The sequence below is a fragment of the Papaver somniferum genome, unplaced genomic scaffold (assembly GCF_003573695.1).
Source record: "Papaver somniferum cultivar HN1 unplaced genomic scaffold, ASM357369v1 unplaced-scaffold_16, whole genome shotgun sequence".
Classification (NCBI taxonomy): domain Eukaryota; kingdom Viridiplantae; phylum Streptophyta; class Magnoliopsida; order Ranunculales; family Papaveraceae; genus Papaver; species Papaver somniferum.
The window spans coordinates 416,781-428,393 of record NW_020625486.1 but is presented as its reverse complement, the minus strand read 5'-3'; the positions used below and the strand labels follow the sequence as shown (position 1 = coordinate 428,393).

At 36.7% G+C, this 11,613-nt stretch overlaps 1 protein-coding gene across 3 annotated transcripts; it reads left to right on the top strand.

Moving 5' to 3' along the window:
- The first annotated feature begins 2,698 nt into the window (after positions 1-2,698).
- LOC113337341 lies at positions 2,699-10,617 on the top strand. 3 transcript variants are annotated; one of them, XR_003354194.1, is made up of 4 exons: positions 2,699-2,857; positions 3,688-3,767; positions 3,848-4,269; positions 10,253-10,617. XR_003354194.1 is itself a non-coding variant. In XM_026583036.1 (3 exons), the coding sequence occupies exons 1-3, from the start codon at positions 2,789-2,791 to the stop codon at positions 4,194-4,196; spliced, it is 498 nt and encodes a 165-aa protein (XP_026438821.1). In that variant the 5' UTR covers positions 2,699-2,788; the 3' UTR covers positions 4,197-4,426. The 3 variants fall into 3 exon arrangements, 1 of the variants encoding a protein (XP_026438821.1); XR_003354195.1 differs by lacking the exon at positions 2,699-2,857 and adding an exon at positions 2,934-3,133; XM_026583036.1 differs by lacking the exon at positions 10,253-10,617 and having other exon boundaries at positions 3,848-4,426.
- The last annotated feature ends 996 nt before the right edge of the window (positions 10,618-11,613 follow it).

Genomic DNA, 11,613 nt, shown 5'->3' with positions numbered 1-11,613 from the left:
CATTACAACAAAGATTAGTGTCTCTGCCAATCAGAGATGGTGGTCTTGGTATCTATTCTATGTTTGATACTATGCAGTATTATTTTTTAGCTTCTTCCTCTCAAACCCTACACTTACAGAAGAACATCTTATGCAATACATCACTAGTGTCAACATCAGATAATATTTCAGTTAAAGGTCCAACATATCAATAAGCTTTTAAACATTTTGTTCAAGTGTGTGGTATTGATTCGTATCAACTTAGTAATATCCTTACTTCCCCCCATCCTATACATTCTTTGAAAATTTGGTATTTTGCAGGTGTGACGAAAGACATGCCCTCATTTTTAAATATGTCAAGGCGTGACTCAGTGCTTTGGCAATGTAATAAAACCAATCATGCTCAAGATTACTTGCTTGCTATACTTGCGAATGAGCTTGGACAGAAGTTGGGGCCGCGTCAGTTTGTGCAGTTCTTAGTTATAGGCTAGGCATTCTCCCCTTTGCAGAAAACAGTGTGTGCTTGTGTTGTAACAGGGATATGGATGTATATGGCGACCACGCCTTACATTGTGCTAATGATGTTGGTATCAAATTTAGACATGATATTGCTCGCGAAACTCTTGCGGATATTTGTTACAGGGCACCATAAATTTGAAGCGTCTTTGGGTTTCTTATCTCGTGATGGAGGTGATTCTAGACCAACGTATATTCTTGTCTACAATTGGGAGGAAGGTCGTGACACTTGTTTGGATGTGACGGTGGTTTCTTCTTTTGTCGGGGGTGGTGTAGAAGCTTTTAAGCCGGGTCATGCTTTGCTTAAAGTTGTTGAGCGTAAAAGGATGTAAATACCTTGATGTTTGTACAACTAATGGGTATAGTTTTAGTACCTTGGTTTTTACTACTTTAGGTGAGCTTGGTGTCGAAACTATAGAGTTTTTATTAAGATTGAAAAATTATATAGCTAGGCATGATGTAAATATTAAAGTTGGTAATTTTATTTTCATTAGAATAGGTTTAGCTATTCAAAAAGGGTCAGGGACAGAGCCAGGATTTTCAAACAAGGGGGCGAAGCTAAATCTTTTTTTACACAAATCATTAAAAAAATTTATTAAACCAAAGTTTTTAACTTGATAATTATAAAAATATCAAACGGCGTTCTTTTAAATCTCGAAAATCATCAATGATTGAATAAATGCTAAACTTCTTAGCAATTTCTTTTTAAATATGCACTGCCAAAGAGTCTCCAAGGAATTCATCACCCATTTTACTACGAAGTCTAGTCTTGATAATCTTAATTGCTGAAAAAACCCGCTCTGTTATTGCAGTAGAAACTAGTAGGGTAAGCACAAATTTTATCACTCTATGTATAAGAGAATATGTAGTCGATTTTCCATTCTTCACCAACCATTCACACAAACTAGATATATTCCTCACTTTCTTAAACTCTTCATAAGAAACAACGCTATGCTCATAATGTCGAAGTTGTATCTTCAAGTGTAATTTCGCTTGTCCCATGAAACCCTTTGGATAAAACTTATCGACCAATCTAGAAATATAATCAACTCTAAATGATTTTTTCCATTCACGAGGATCCAAAGCCGAACTAAGGATAAGTAATTCCATCGTTTCTTCGTTGAACATGCTATTCAGTTCCAGTAACTAAGCATCTATAGCAGCATTAAATATATCCACACGATAATGTTCCATAATCGTAAAAGTACTCTAATGATGACGAGCTCCAACTCCTCTTACTAATGGAACATAATTAGAATCGAAATTAGGAACATCTATATTTCTAGCAGCACAAAATGCACTTGCCTCACTAATTAAGTCATCTGGCCCATCATCTCTCAAATTTTGATAAAAAGTAAAAAAATACCCCCAATAGGATCAATACAATTACTTTCTTGTGATCCAACAAAGATAAAAAATTTCACAGGTAAGAGGCTTTTATTTTAGTTTTCTTGTTCACTTTCTTTATCATTTCTCGATATTCTTTCCTATATAAATTTATTAAAAAATCAATGCAGAATCCCCAAATCTCTAAGGACTAAAGATTAAAACAGATAAACTATAAAGAAACACACGTATGTAACAAGCAAAATTACGTGTCCAGGCTAAGAAAAGTCAAACCCAAAAGTGCAGACAAATAGTGCATGAGCATTGATAAACACACCAAATTTAGGGACCGTGGAATACACTTCGGGGAAATCAATGGTCTCCAACAGCTTCTCAGCAGTGGGATTAGAACCATGGGAAGTGGGTCAACTGCTCTTGTCTCCATGGTGCATCTTCGATGCTTAATCCGAAATGTATCAATCATTTTCGATAGTCCATTCCCCACGTGTTTGCAAAAAGCTTAACAAATTTAAAAAAGTATTTCTAAATAGTCCTTACAGTATTTGCAATTTATTTAGGGGGATTGACAATGTAATTTTGTCGAAAGACTAAAGGATTTAATAACGATTAGTGGAGATTTTCAGTATTTTATTCAATACACAGCTCCGTCCCTAAAAAGGCGTTGGAGCCCTACTTATGGTTGGGCTTCCAACCAGCTCTTTGTAAAACAAAATTTCTTTTCTTTTTAAAAAAAATGCGAATTGTTATCTCGGATCATTGAAAACCCTCGTTCAATGAGTCGGATACGGATCTAGTGTATCTGTGTGGAACCGGACCCATTGGAGATCCCAATCGAAGCCCTCGTTCAAAATAACCAGTCCAGAAACTTCTACCACCTCAGAAAAAAGAGGTTCCAAAACCGAAACCCTAATAAAATATCTTGCTCTGAAATCATCTTGTATTGTTGATGGCTACTTCGATTCTCCTGAGATCAGCTAGATCTGCTGTTAAATCTGCTAATATAGCTTCCATATGTGTAAGTTTTTGTTTAATTGACCTCTAAGTTGTTCCATCATTTTTAATTTTCCAAATTTTGTTGAAAATGTTGATTTTGGCTCTGTGATTTTGTAACTCTTTTGGTGATGTATGTTTACGCATTTTCTGTTCGGATTTTTCTTAGATGTAGAAATAATCATGACTTTGTTTGATTTAGGGATTCTGGATCCAGTGATTTGATAGCTGTGTTATGCTATAATGGAGGTTTTGTTGGGAATAGATTGTCAGATGCAATTGTAGTGAAGGCATGACAGAGGTTTTTCATAATCGCTAAATTTTTATTTCTGGATTCATAAATATATGACAGATTGATCATGTGTTTTTGTTATGCCAAGATTATTAATATCTTATTTTCCTTATTATATTTTAGTTTTATGATGATGTTTATTGTCGTTTTGAGATGCTAATTTTCAGTGAAAAATGGAGATTTTATTTGCTTGTTGGGTTGTTAGGGTCTGATTTAGGGTTGAAAGTTGTAGGTGTTTGATGTTGGTTTGTCAAGTTCAATTGGAATAGATTTTCCTTTCTAATATTGCTAGATGCAACTGTTCTCGTTTGATTTAGGGTCGAATGTTGTAGGCATTTGATTTTGGTTAGTGAACTTCCATTGGATGGATTTGCCTTTCTGATATCGTCAGATGCAATAGTAATGAATGCATGATTTTTTGGTTGTTTTTTTCAGAATCATTTTTTTCCCCTTCAGATGTGAACTAGAAATCAGGATTTGTGTAATTTTTTGGTTGTATTTAGGTGCTCCTAGTTTAGTATTCATGATTATTATGTGGATAGTAATTCCCTTTCACTTTGCAGCTGCCTGCAACTGGTGCAAAGGCTTGGACTGCTGCTATACCATTGAGTCGGAGATTGGGGAGTGTGGCCACAATATTCAGGTTTGTGTTTGGTTTGTATTGCGACGAATTATTAGTACCTTGTTTGTTATCTCATTACTAAATGTTATGTTCATGTGCAGCTCAGGATACCGTGGTAGTAATCAAAAATTGGCACTGAAAATTGCAAGGGAACGTGAAGCTGTGAAGGTAACTGATGATATCATCAATTCTGAGGATAAGCTCCTCGCTCTGTTTTTGAGGTGGTTATCAATTAATGAACACCATTTCGATGTGGATGATAGAAAAGCTTTCAAAGAGAGATTTGAAATCTTCAAGAAAACCGCTCGGCGTGTCCATAAACATAACCAAACCAAGTCTTCCTGCATTCTTGGATTAACCTATTTTTCAGATTTGACTCCAGATGAGTGTATAAACTTGTCGTATAAGGTCTATCCAAAGAAAGAGGTCAAGAAAGAGGTCTATATCTAAATGTTAAAGAAAACTAAGTCTTAGGAATCTAGTTCTATTATAGATTTATGATGCTGTTTTACGGATGCTAGTGGTAGTAGTGATGGGGGTGCTGCTGACTTCAAATGGAACTATTGGTTGAAACTTTATTGTATCTTTTTTAATTAGCTCTGAATTGTGTTTGGTTTGAGACCTTTCTAGAAAAAGTATATTGTGCAAATTATTAACAAAAGCAGAAATGATTTCTCCCACAGGTTTAGTAGCATTATCTGTTTGGGTGGCAAACAAAAATGGGACGATTAGACTTTGGGTCTCAATTTTGTGACCAACTTTGAGTTTGGGTCTTGTGAAAATTTTAATTAGAGTTTGGGTCTCAGGACCGTCATTGACCGTCTTGACAGTTAAGAAAATTATTATAATTAAAATTAATTTATATTTACTTAACGGCGTAAGTTGCCGTCAAACATGTGAAACACACGTGTTATTTAGTATCTCCTGAAACGCATATGACGGTGCAAAATAGATGTACACCAACGGTCTGGATTATTCATCTGTTACCTGACTGTTGCACCCAACCTCAAACCTCTGCACAAACCAGGTTTCAACCATTTTTCACACATCAACTTTACACCTGCGGATAGATTTAAGATCACAATTTCACACATCAACATATATGTCCACAAATATAAAATGAAGAACACACGAATACAAGAACCAGAGGTAAGTTGCATTCATAAACCAAGAGTTATCAGATTCAATAGTACCCAACTTGTTTATCACTACAACTTGTTCATATTCTCAAAAGAAAGATGACAATGTTTCGCCTTTATCCCATAGTAAGATGCTAAATAAAAGACTACGAAGAGCTTAAACAAGCCTGATGCATTTAGTTCTCATCATTGGACCACTGCTCTGGTGTGCCAAACCAGTCCATGAACCTCCTACTTCCCCTTCCATATGATGATGAAAATATACCTCCACCCCTTGTCACTAGGCCACCTCCTCCGCGACCCACTCTGCCACCCCCTCTGCCAGTATTGAATACCTAAAACATTGAGTAACAAGAAATTGTAAATTACAAAAAAATGACAAGCAACAAGAAACTACAAGTTGTAAAGAATGACAAACGGGAATAAATTGAGCCTAAATGTTACCTGAGCTAGTGTTGGTTCTCTACGCAGTGTTGGCGGTTCAGCTTGTAATATACCAAAACCAACAATCTCGCCATGTCTTCTATGCACAAGCCTTACCCTTGCATTGGATCTAGATCCCCTTCCTCTTGGTATACCACCTCTTGCATTGGTAGTAGCAACTCCTCTTCCAAAGGCAACGGTTGTAGATGCTTGAACTTGAACAACAGGTTCAACTGGTGCAGTAGAAACTCCTCTTCCGCCTCTGCTACCCCTACCACCTCTTCCTCTTTTTGCATGACCTTGTTCTGCTAGTGTAGTTGAAGTTGATGCAGTGACAACTGAAGAAGATGCAACAGTAGTTGATGTTGGAGCTGATGTTGTTGCACCACCTCTCCTCTTTCTGGTACCACCACCTCGAGCTGATGTCGTAGTTGAATTTGATGCAGAATTTGATGCAGTAGCTGGTGTTGGTGGAGGTGGCCTAAATGCTGGATTGGGCCTCACATGAGGACCTGTGAAGGTGGCTGGAGCTGCAAAAACAATCCCAGCACAAGGCATTTTGATCATAAGCCAAATTCAAAGTAATTCAGAGTATACACAGTCAATGTCCACACATATATATTACCTTGATGTTGGTCCTCAGCAGCAGCCCCTTTACAAGTTACCCTATTATGACCATAGACATAACATTTCCCGCACATATATTTCCTATTATTCCCACCCTCATCTTTGTCCCTTCTTCTTTGACTTCTAGGTCTACCTGGTGGCCTAGAGCATTTAGGAGGTTTCACGTCCATGGGATTCTGTATAAAAATGAATAAGATATGTATAAGAGATATATATAAGAGATGTCATATTAAAAAACAACATTGTTTAAGATTGTTACCACTGCCCATAAAGCTTTATCCAATAGAGGTTCAATAGAAGGAGCATATAGTTTTCTGTAGGTGTCAACAGACATGTATTCATGGACGTACCTGCAAACATAAATTCAGTTGACTTAAGTAATTAGTATTCAAACAGTTGAGAGTTAAAAGCAAAATAGCTCAATTCAGTGATTTCAGTAATTCAGTTTGTCACTTACTTGTCATGGTCCTTTGTTCTATGATATAAACTTGCACATATACCATGTACACATGGTACTCCACATACTTGCCATGCATTGCAGGTGCAAGTGTGCTCCTCCAGGTTCACCACCCAAGATATGTCCTTTTTTGTATCAGAGACCGACCAAAGATGCTTAGTTGACGGTTGTTTAGTGAACTCGTGGCTGAAGTACAAATGCTTCTTTACGATATCTGTCACTCTAGGGACCACACCACCATCAGGCATTTGCTCACCCACTTGTTCTCTATCAAAGAATATTCGCATCATAAGTAAATGAAATTTTTGCACCAACTTACATACAGGCATCTTCCTGTAATCCAGAATCCATGAGTTGAAGGCTTCGCAGAAGTTAGACGTAACATTCTCACACTTTGATGACCTATCAAAATAACATCTTGCCCATGTCTCAACTGGTTCTCTGTCAAACCACTCTGGTGCAGAAGGCTTTGCCTCTTTAAGTCTGTCCATCCAAATTTTATGACCTACTTCAGAGAATGACCTTGCTGCTCTCCATACAATAAACTCTAGGTTCTTACCAGGATGTGATTTCTTAAAATTCTTGTAAAGATGTCTAAAACAGTACCTATGATTGTGATTTACATCACTAAAATTTCTTGAAACACCTTCAATCAGCCCCTTTTGTCTATCACTAATGAAATTCAGAGCCATTGGATGTTGCTTTAACTCTTCAGCCATTATACTCAGAAAATCTATCCAACTTTCTTTACACTCTGACTGACAAATGTATATCGCAATGGGAAATAAACCATTGTTGCCATCAAGAGATGTGATTGCCAACAATACACCATCATATTTACCATTTAGATGACATCCATCTAGTCCTAGTATAGGTCTATTTTTCAAAAACCCATCTAAAGACACCCTGTATGAAATACATAATGACACAAATCTCCCGGTTACAGGGTCTGTTTTCAATTTAACTATGTTCCTGCTATTCTCTCTCTTAATTTGATCACATAGAGCAGGAAGTAAAGAATAACCTTCTTCGTAACTACCCATAATTTTCTCATTACACAAATGGAAAGCATGCCATGCAGTAAAATAAGAAATATCAACTTTATGATTTTTCTTCACCTCAGTTATAAAGTCCCTGGGCTTGTAGCTAGGATGGGCCTTCTAGCATTCCAACATCACCTTGGCCACCCATCTTGCATTGGCTAATGGATGATTGAGCCCATGTATAGACTCACAGGTGTGAATGAAATGACCTGCAATTTTGAACACCACAAAGTCAATCTCAAAAGTAGGACCATCTCTACAAGTCAATACAGGATACTCATGAAATTCAAAAACAACAAGATAACATGAAATAAAGAAGTATGTCAAGCTTATAAATGTAAAATAGAAGCAAATTCGAGTTACTAACCTGCTTTGCATTCAAATGTTTGCCCATCAGGTAGTACAGAGCAGTAAATCTTCCATTCACAAGTTTCATCCTTGCATCTGTATGATTGAATCTTTTCCTTGTTCTTTTTTTGTACCATACAATAATTCATGTCAACTTCTAGATCCTTCAAATAATCCCTGCAATGTTGTTTGCTCAACCATTGCTGCCCAACAAATAGCTTCTCCACAAATTCTTGCTTTTCAGATAACTTGAAGTCGCCATCAATCTTCTGTGTATCTTCAACGAACTCCTTGAATTCAAGGGTTGAATTTAACGTTTCTTGAATTTTACCAGTGAGATCAATCTCTTCATCATCATTTATCTCTGGTTCATGTTAGAGTTCCACATCTTCACTATCGTAGTCTTCATCAGGTATATCTTGTTCCTCTATATTGACTGTCTCACTAGTATTGTATGTACTAGCAAATAGTTCATCATCATCAACCTGTGAAAAAAATTCATTACTTTGCAATGGGTCTACAACACCAGATGCTTGACTTCCAGTTGTGCTTGACTCAACTTGACAGCTGCCTTGTGTTGCAGTTTTATTGGGGTACAAAATAGGAAGGAAGTCCAAGTCCTCTTAGTCAGGCATTTTCTCCAAATTAGGATGCTCGGCTCTTTTATATTTTCCAACAAGATATCCACCTCTAGTGGGATAATATCTAAACAAGTCATCCATGGTACCTGCATTTTAATACCCACACATACTTGCATTAGTTACCCAACAATGACTCAACAACACACAATAACTACAACCACAATAGTTTAGCCCTGTTACTGGAACAATTTTTTTTCTTTCTACCGTGAAGTCAATTTTCAGTAATTGATAAACAACCACTGTACAACAACACAGGAAAAAATCCTTTTCCTTTCTTTACAGTTCACAGAAATTATTAAAGACAAAACAAGGACCACAATAAAACTCTTCCATCAGTGAATTAACTATTCCATGTACCCTTTCTTTATTTAAACATCACTCGACAAAAGCAGAAAAATAATCAAAAGGAAAATCTAAAGAAATACTTGAACAGAACAGAACCCTAAAAGACAAAGTGAAAAACAAAATTCATCGTTTAAATTAGTATTCCTGTCCTAAAATTCATAGACATCAATCAGAACAACCCAGAAAAAACCCAAATCAATGGGTCTACAAAACCCCAAAAATGAAACTTTTTAACTTACCTCAAATCAGATTAATCAAACAATGAATCAACTGCAGAAATCTTGTACAACGACAATAATAAGACCACACTGCAGAAATCGTGTTGAGCGTAGCAAAAAAATCAGATTAATCAAACAATGAATCTCCTCCAGAAATCGTGTTGAGCGTAGCAAAAAAACCCTAGAAAAAACAATGAATCGATATATAGTTAGGTCAAATTTTTTTTTTTATCTTGAACCGTCGATTCTTGGGCAGTTCTCCTCCACACACGTGTAAACGGTAGGTATAGTTAGTAAATAAAAAGAAACGTTAGATTTAGTTGGTCTTTTCCTCTTTTAACCAGTTTCATAACTGTCAACGCGGTCAATGACAGTCCTGAGACCCAAACTCTAATTAAAATTTTCACAGGACCCAAACTCAAAGCTGGTCACAAAGTTGAGACCCAAAATCTAAATATCCCAACAAAAATTCAATCTCTAGAAGAAAGCAGAATATGGCTAACAAAAATTCAGGGCAAGTAGAAACTAGTTTCCAAATTGCTGCTCTTGGTGGCTCACTCATTTGACATAACTTGAATTATCTCTAAGTTTGGTGGAAGCTCCATTAGTGATGAAGTTTATACTGCAGCCTCACTAAGTTTAAGTTTTTAAGAACTTGCAGCTGCCACCAGGAATGTTCCCCCAGAATCCCTTTTGGGTGAAGGAGAACGTGCGGGCACATACAAAGGTTGCTTAAAAGGTTAGCTAATAATATCCATTAGCCTGACAAAAGGTTTAGTGTACCACTTGAAAACTTTATGATAATGTACAGATGTTGTCTTCACAGGTAGTTGCAGTTAGACAAGTTAATCAGGGAATTCCAGCTTCTATGGATACCCTGTCCAGTTGACGTTTTCGACAGTTCATTTCTGTAGCCTTTTACACCACCCTAACATAGTCAATATGATCGGTTACAGCATCAATGACAAAGATGAGATACTTTTTGTTTATGGTTTTATGCCGTTGGGATCCCATGGTTTTTGTTTTAGATCTTCTGCCAATTAAGAAACCTCTGGACTGATAACATTGAGAAGGAAAGACCAACAGAGCAATGGAGTTATATCTGGTGTTACTTTAATAACTCATGGCTGATGCCATGACTTAAGAGTGAAAGCTCTACGGTCTTGGTTTATACTGACAGCTCCCTTTATTGAATTCTAGAAATGTCTTACCGTATTACATTTCATTTGAAGTAAAATATCGATTTGAAGGGGATGAATGGTGTGGTCTAGTAGCAAGCTGTATTTTGTCTGTATTTTTGTTTTGAAGTCCAGTTTGGCATAGGACATTTCCTCAATTTCCATATATCCGTCATTCAGAAGGCAACCAGTGCAGCAGGTCAATACACGGATGGATTGCAGAAAACCTGAATCAAGCGCATTTAGATTACTTTCTATCTGGACTTGGTGTAATAGAACTGGTTGCATTCTTGTGTGTTCTACAGAAGAACTTCCAATGTAAAATCGGTGTCCAAGAAAAGGTAACTTTCTGCTAAGAAAAATGATATCTTGTGTCCAAGAAAAGGTAACTTTCTGCTAAGAAAAATGATATCTTGTGTCCGCAAAATCTACAGAAGCGACGTTAAACATCATACCATCATTTGCTTCACCGATCAACAAAAAAAAGTGTTTTCTTTTCTTCAGTCCAATAGCAAAGAAAAAAAACTTCGACAAAATTGCTTTCCTTGGCAGTTAAATCTTACCAGCAAAGAAAGGCATATTGGATATGCCCAACTCAGAAACAAGGTATGCCTAACTCAGAAAATGATGGCAGTTAAATCTTACCATCATTTTCTGAGTTAGCAAAGGTATGCCCAACTCAGAAACAAGATTCCAACAATAATAAATGGGATGCCATGTTTCAACCTCACTACAAAGGAGTGTTGACTGGAAACAAGAGACTATTGCTTTATACCAAACGCGGAAAGGAGACTTGCTAACTCAACACGGCATTAGGCACCACCGTTGCAATTTTATTCTCTGGAAACGGCTTCAAAATGAAGTTGATTCTTTACATTAATAAAGAATTGTTTAGCTTGAAAGACATACCATTACCAATGTAAGTGTGTTTCTAAGACATGGTTTTCCATAATTTCCAACCCCGATTTCGTTAAGTTACATCTTCATTATACACTCAAAATCAACAAGTACTCTAGGTTCATGCTTAGTGTTTATGATAGAGAAAATTCAGGCAGTTCATATGTACAATATAACAAAAGATTTGTTATTTTCTACAAGTAAATTTTATGATAACGCTCTTGTAAGGGAGCATCACCCATTTAAATCTTTAAAGTTAGTTGGTATGGTTGGTTCTTGCAACGGTTTGGTCTGCCTGCAGCATCGGGACAAGGGTACAGAATTCTTTGGTCTTTGGAATCCAGCCACTAAAGAGTATAAAAGGATACCCGATTCACCTTACTCACAATTACAAGTCTGCTACCAGCTAGCATATTTTTGTTATGATTACATGAACGAGGATTACAAGTTAGTTTATGGTGGATATACTCATATTGTGTACACATATATCTCGCTATCAGACACGTGTATATAAAGAGGCACGTGGAAAGCATGCAGGCCAAAAACATCGA

Coding starts and splice junctions, on each gene's coding strand:
- LOC113337341 (XM_026583036.1), top strand. CDS start 2,789: ATGGCTACTTCGATTCTCCTGAGATCAGCTAGATCTGCTGTTAAATCT. Junction 2,858..3,687: donor CTAATATAGCTTCCATATGT/GTAAGTTTTTGT, acceptor TTCACTTTGCAG/CTGCCTGCAACTGGTGCAAA. Junction 3,768..3,847: donor AGTGTGGCCACAATATTCAG/GTTTGTGTTTGG, acceptor GTTCATGTGCAG/CTCAGGATACCGTGGTAGTA.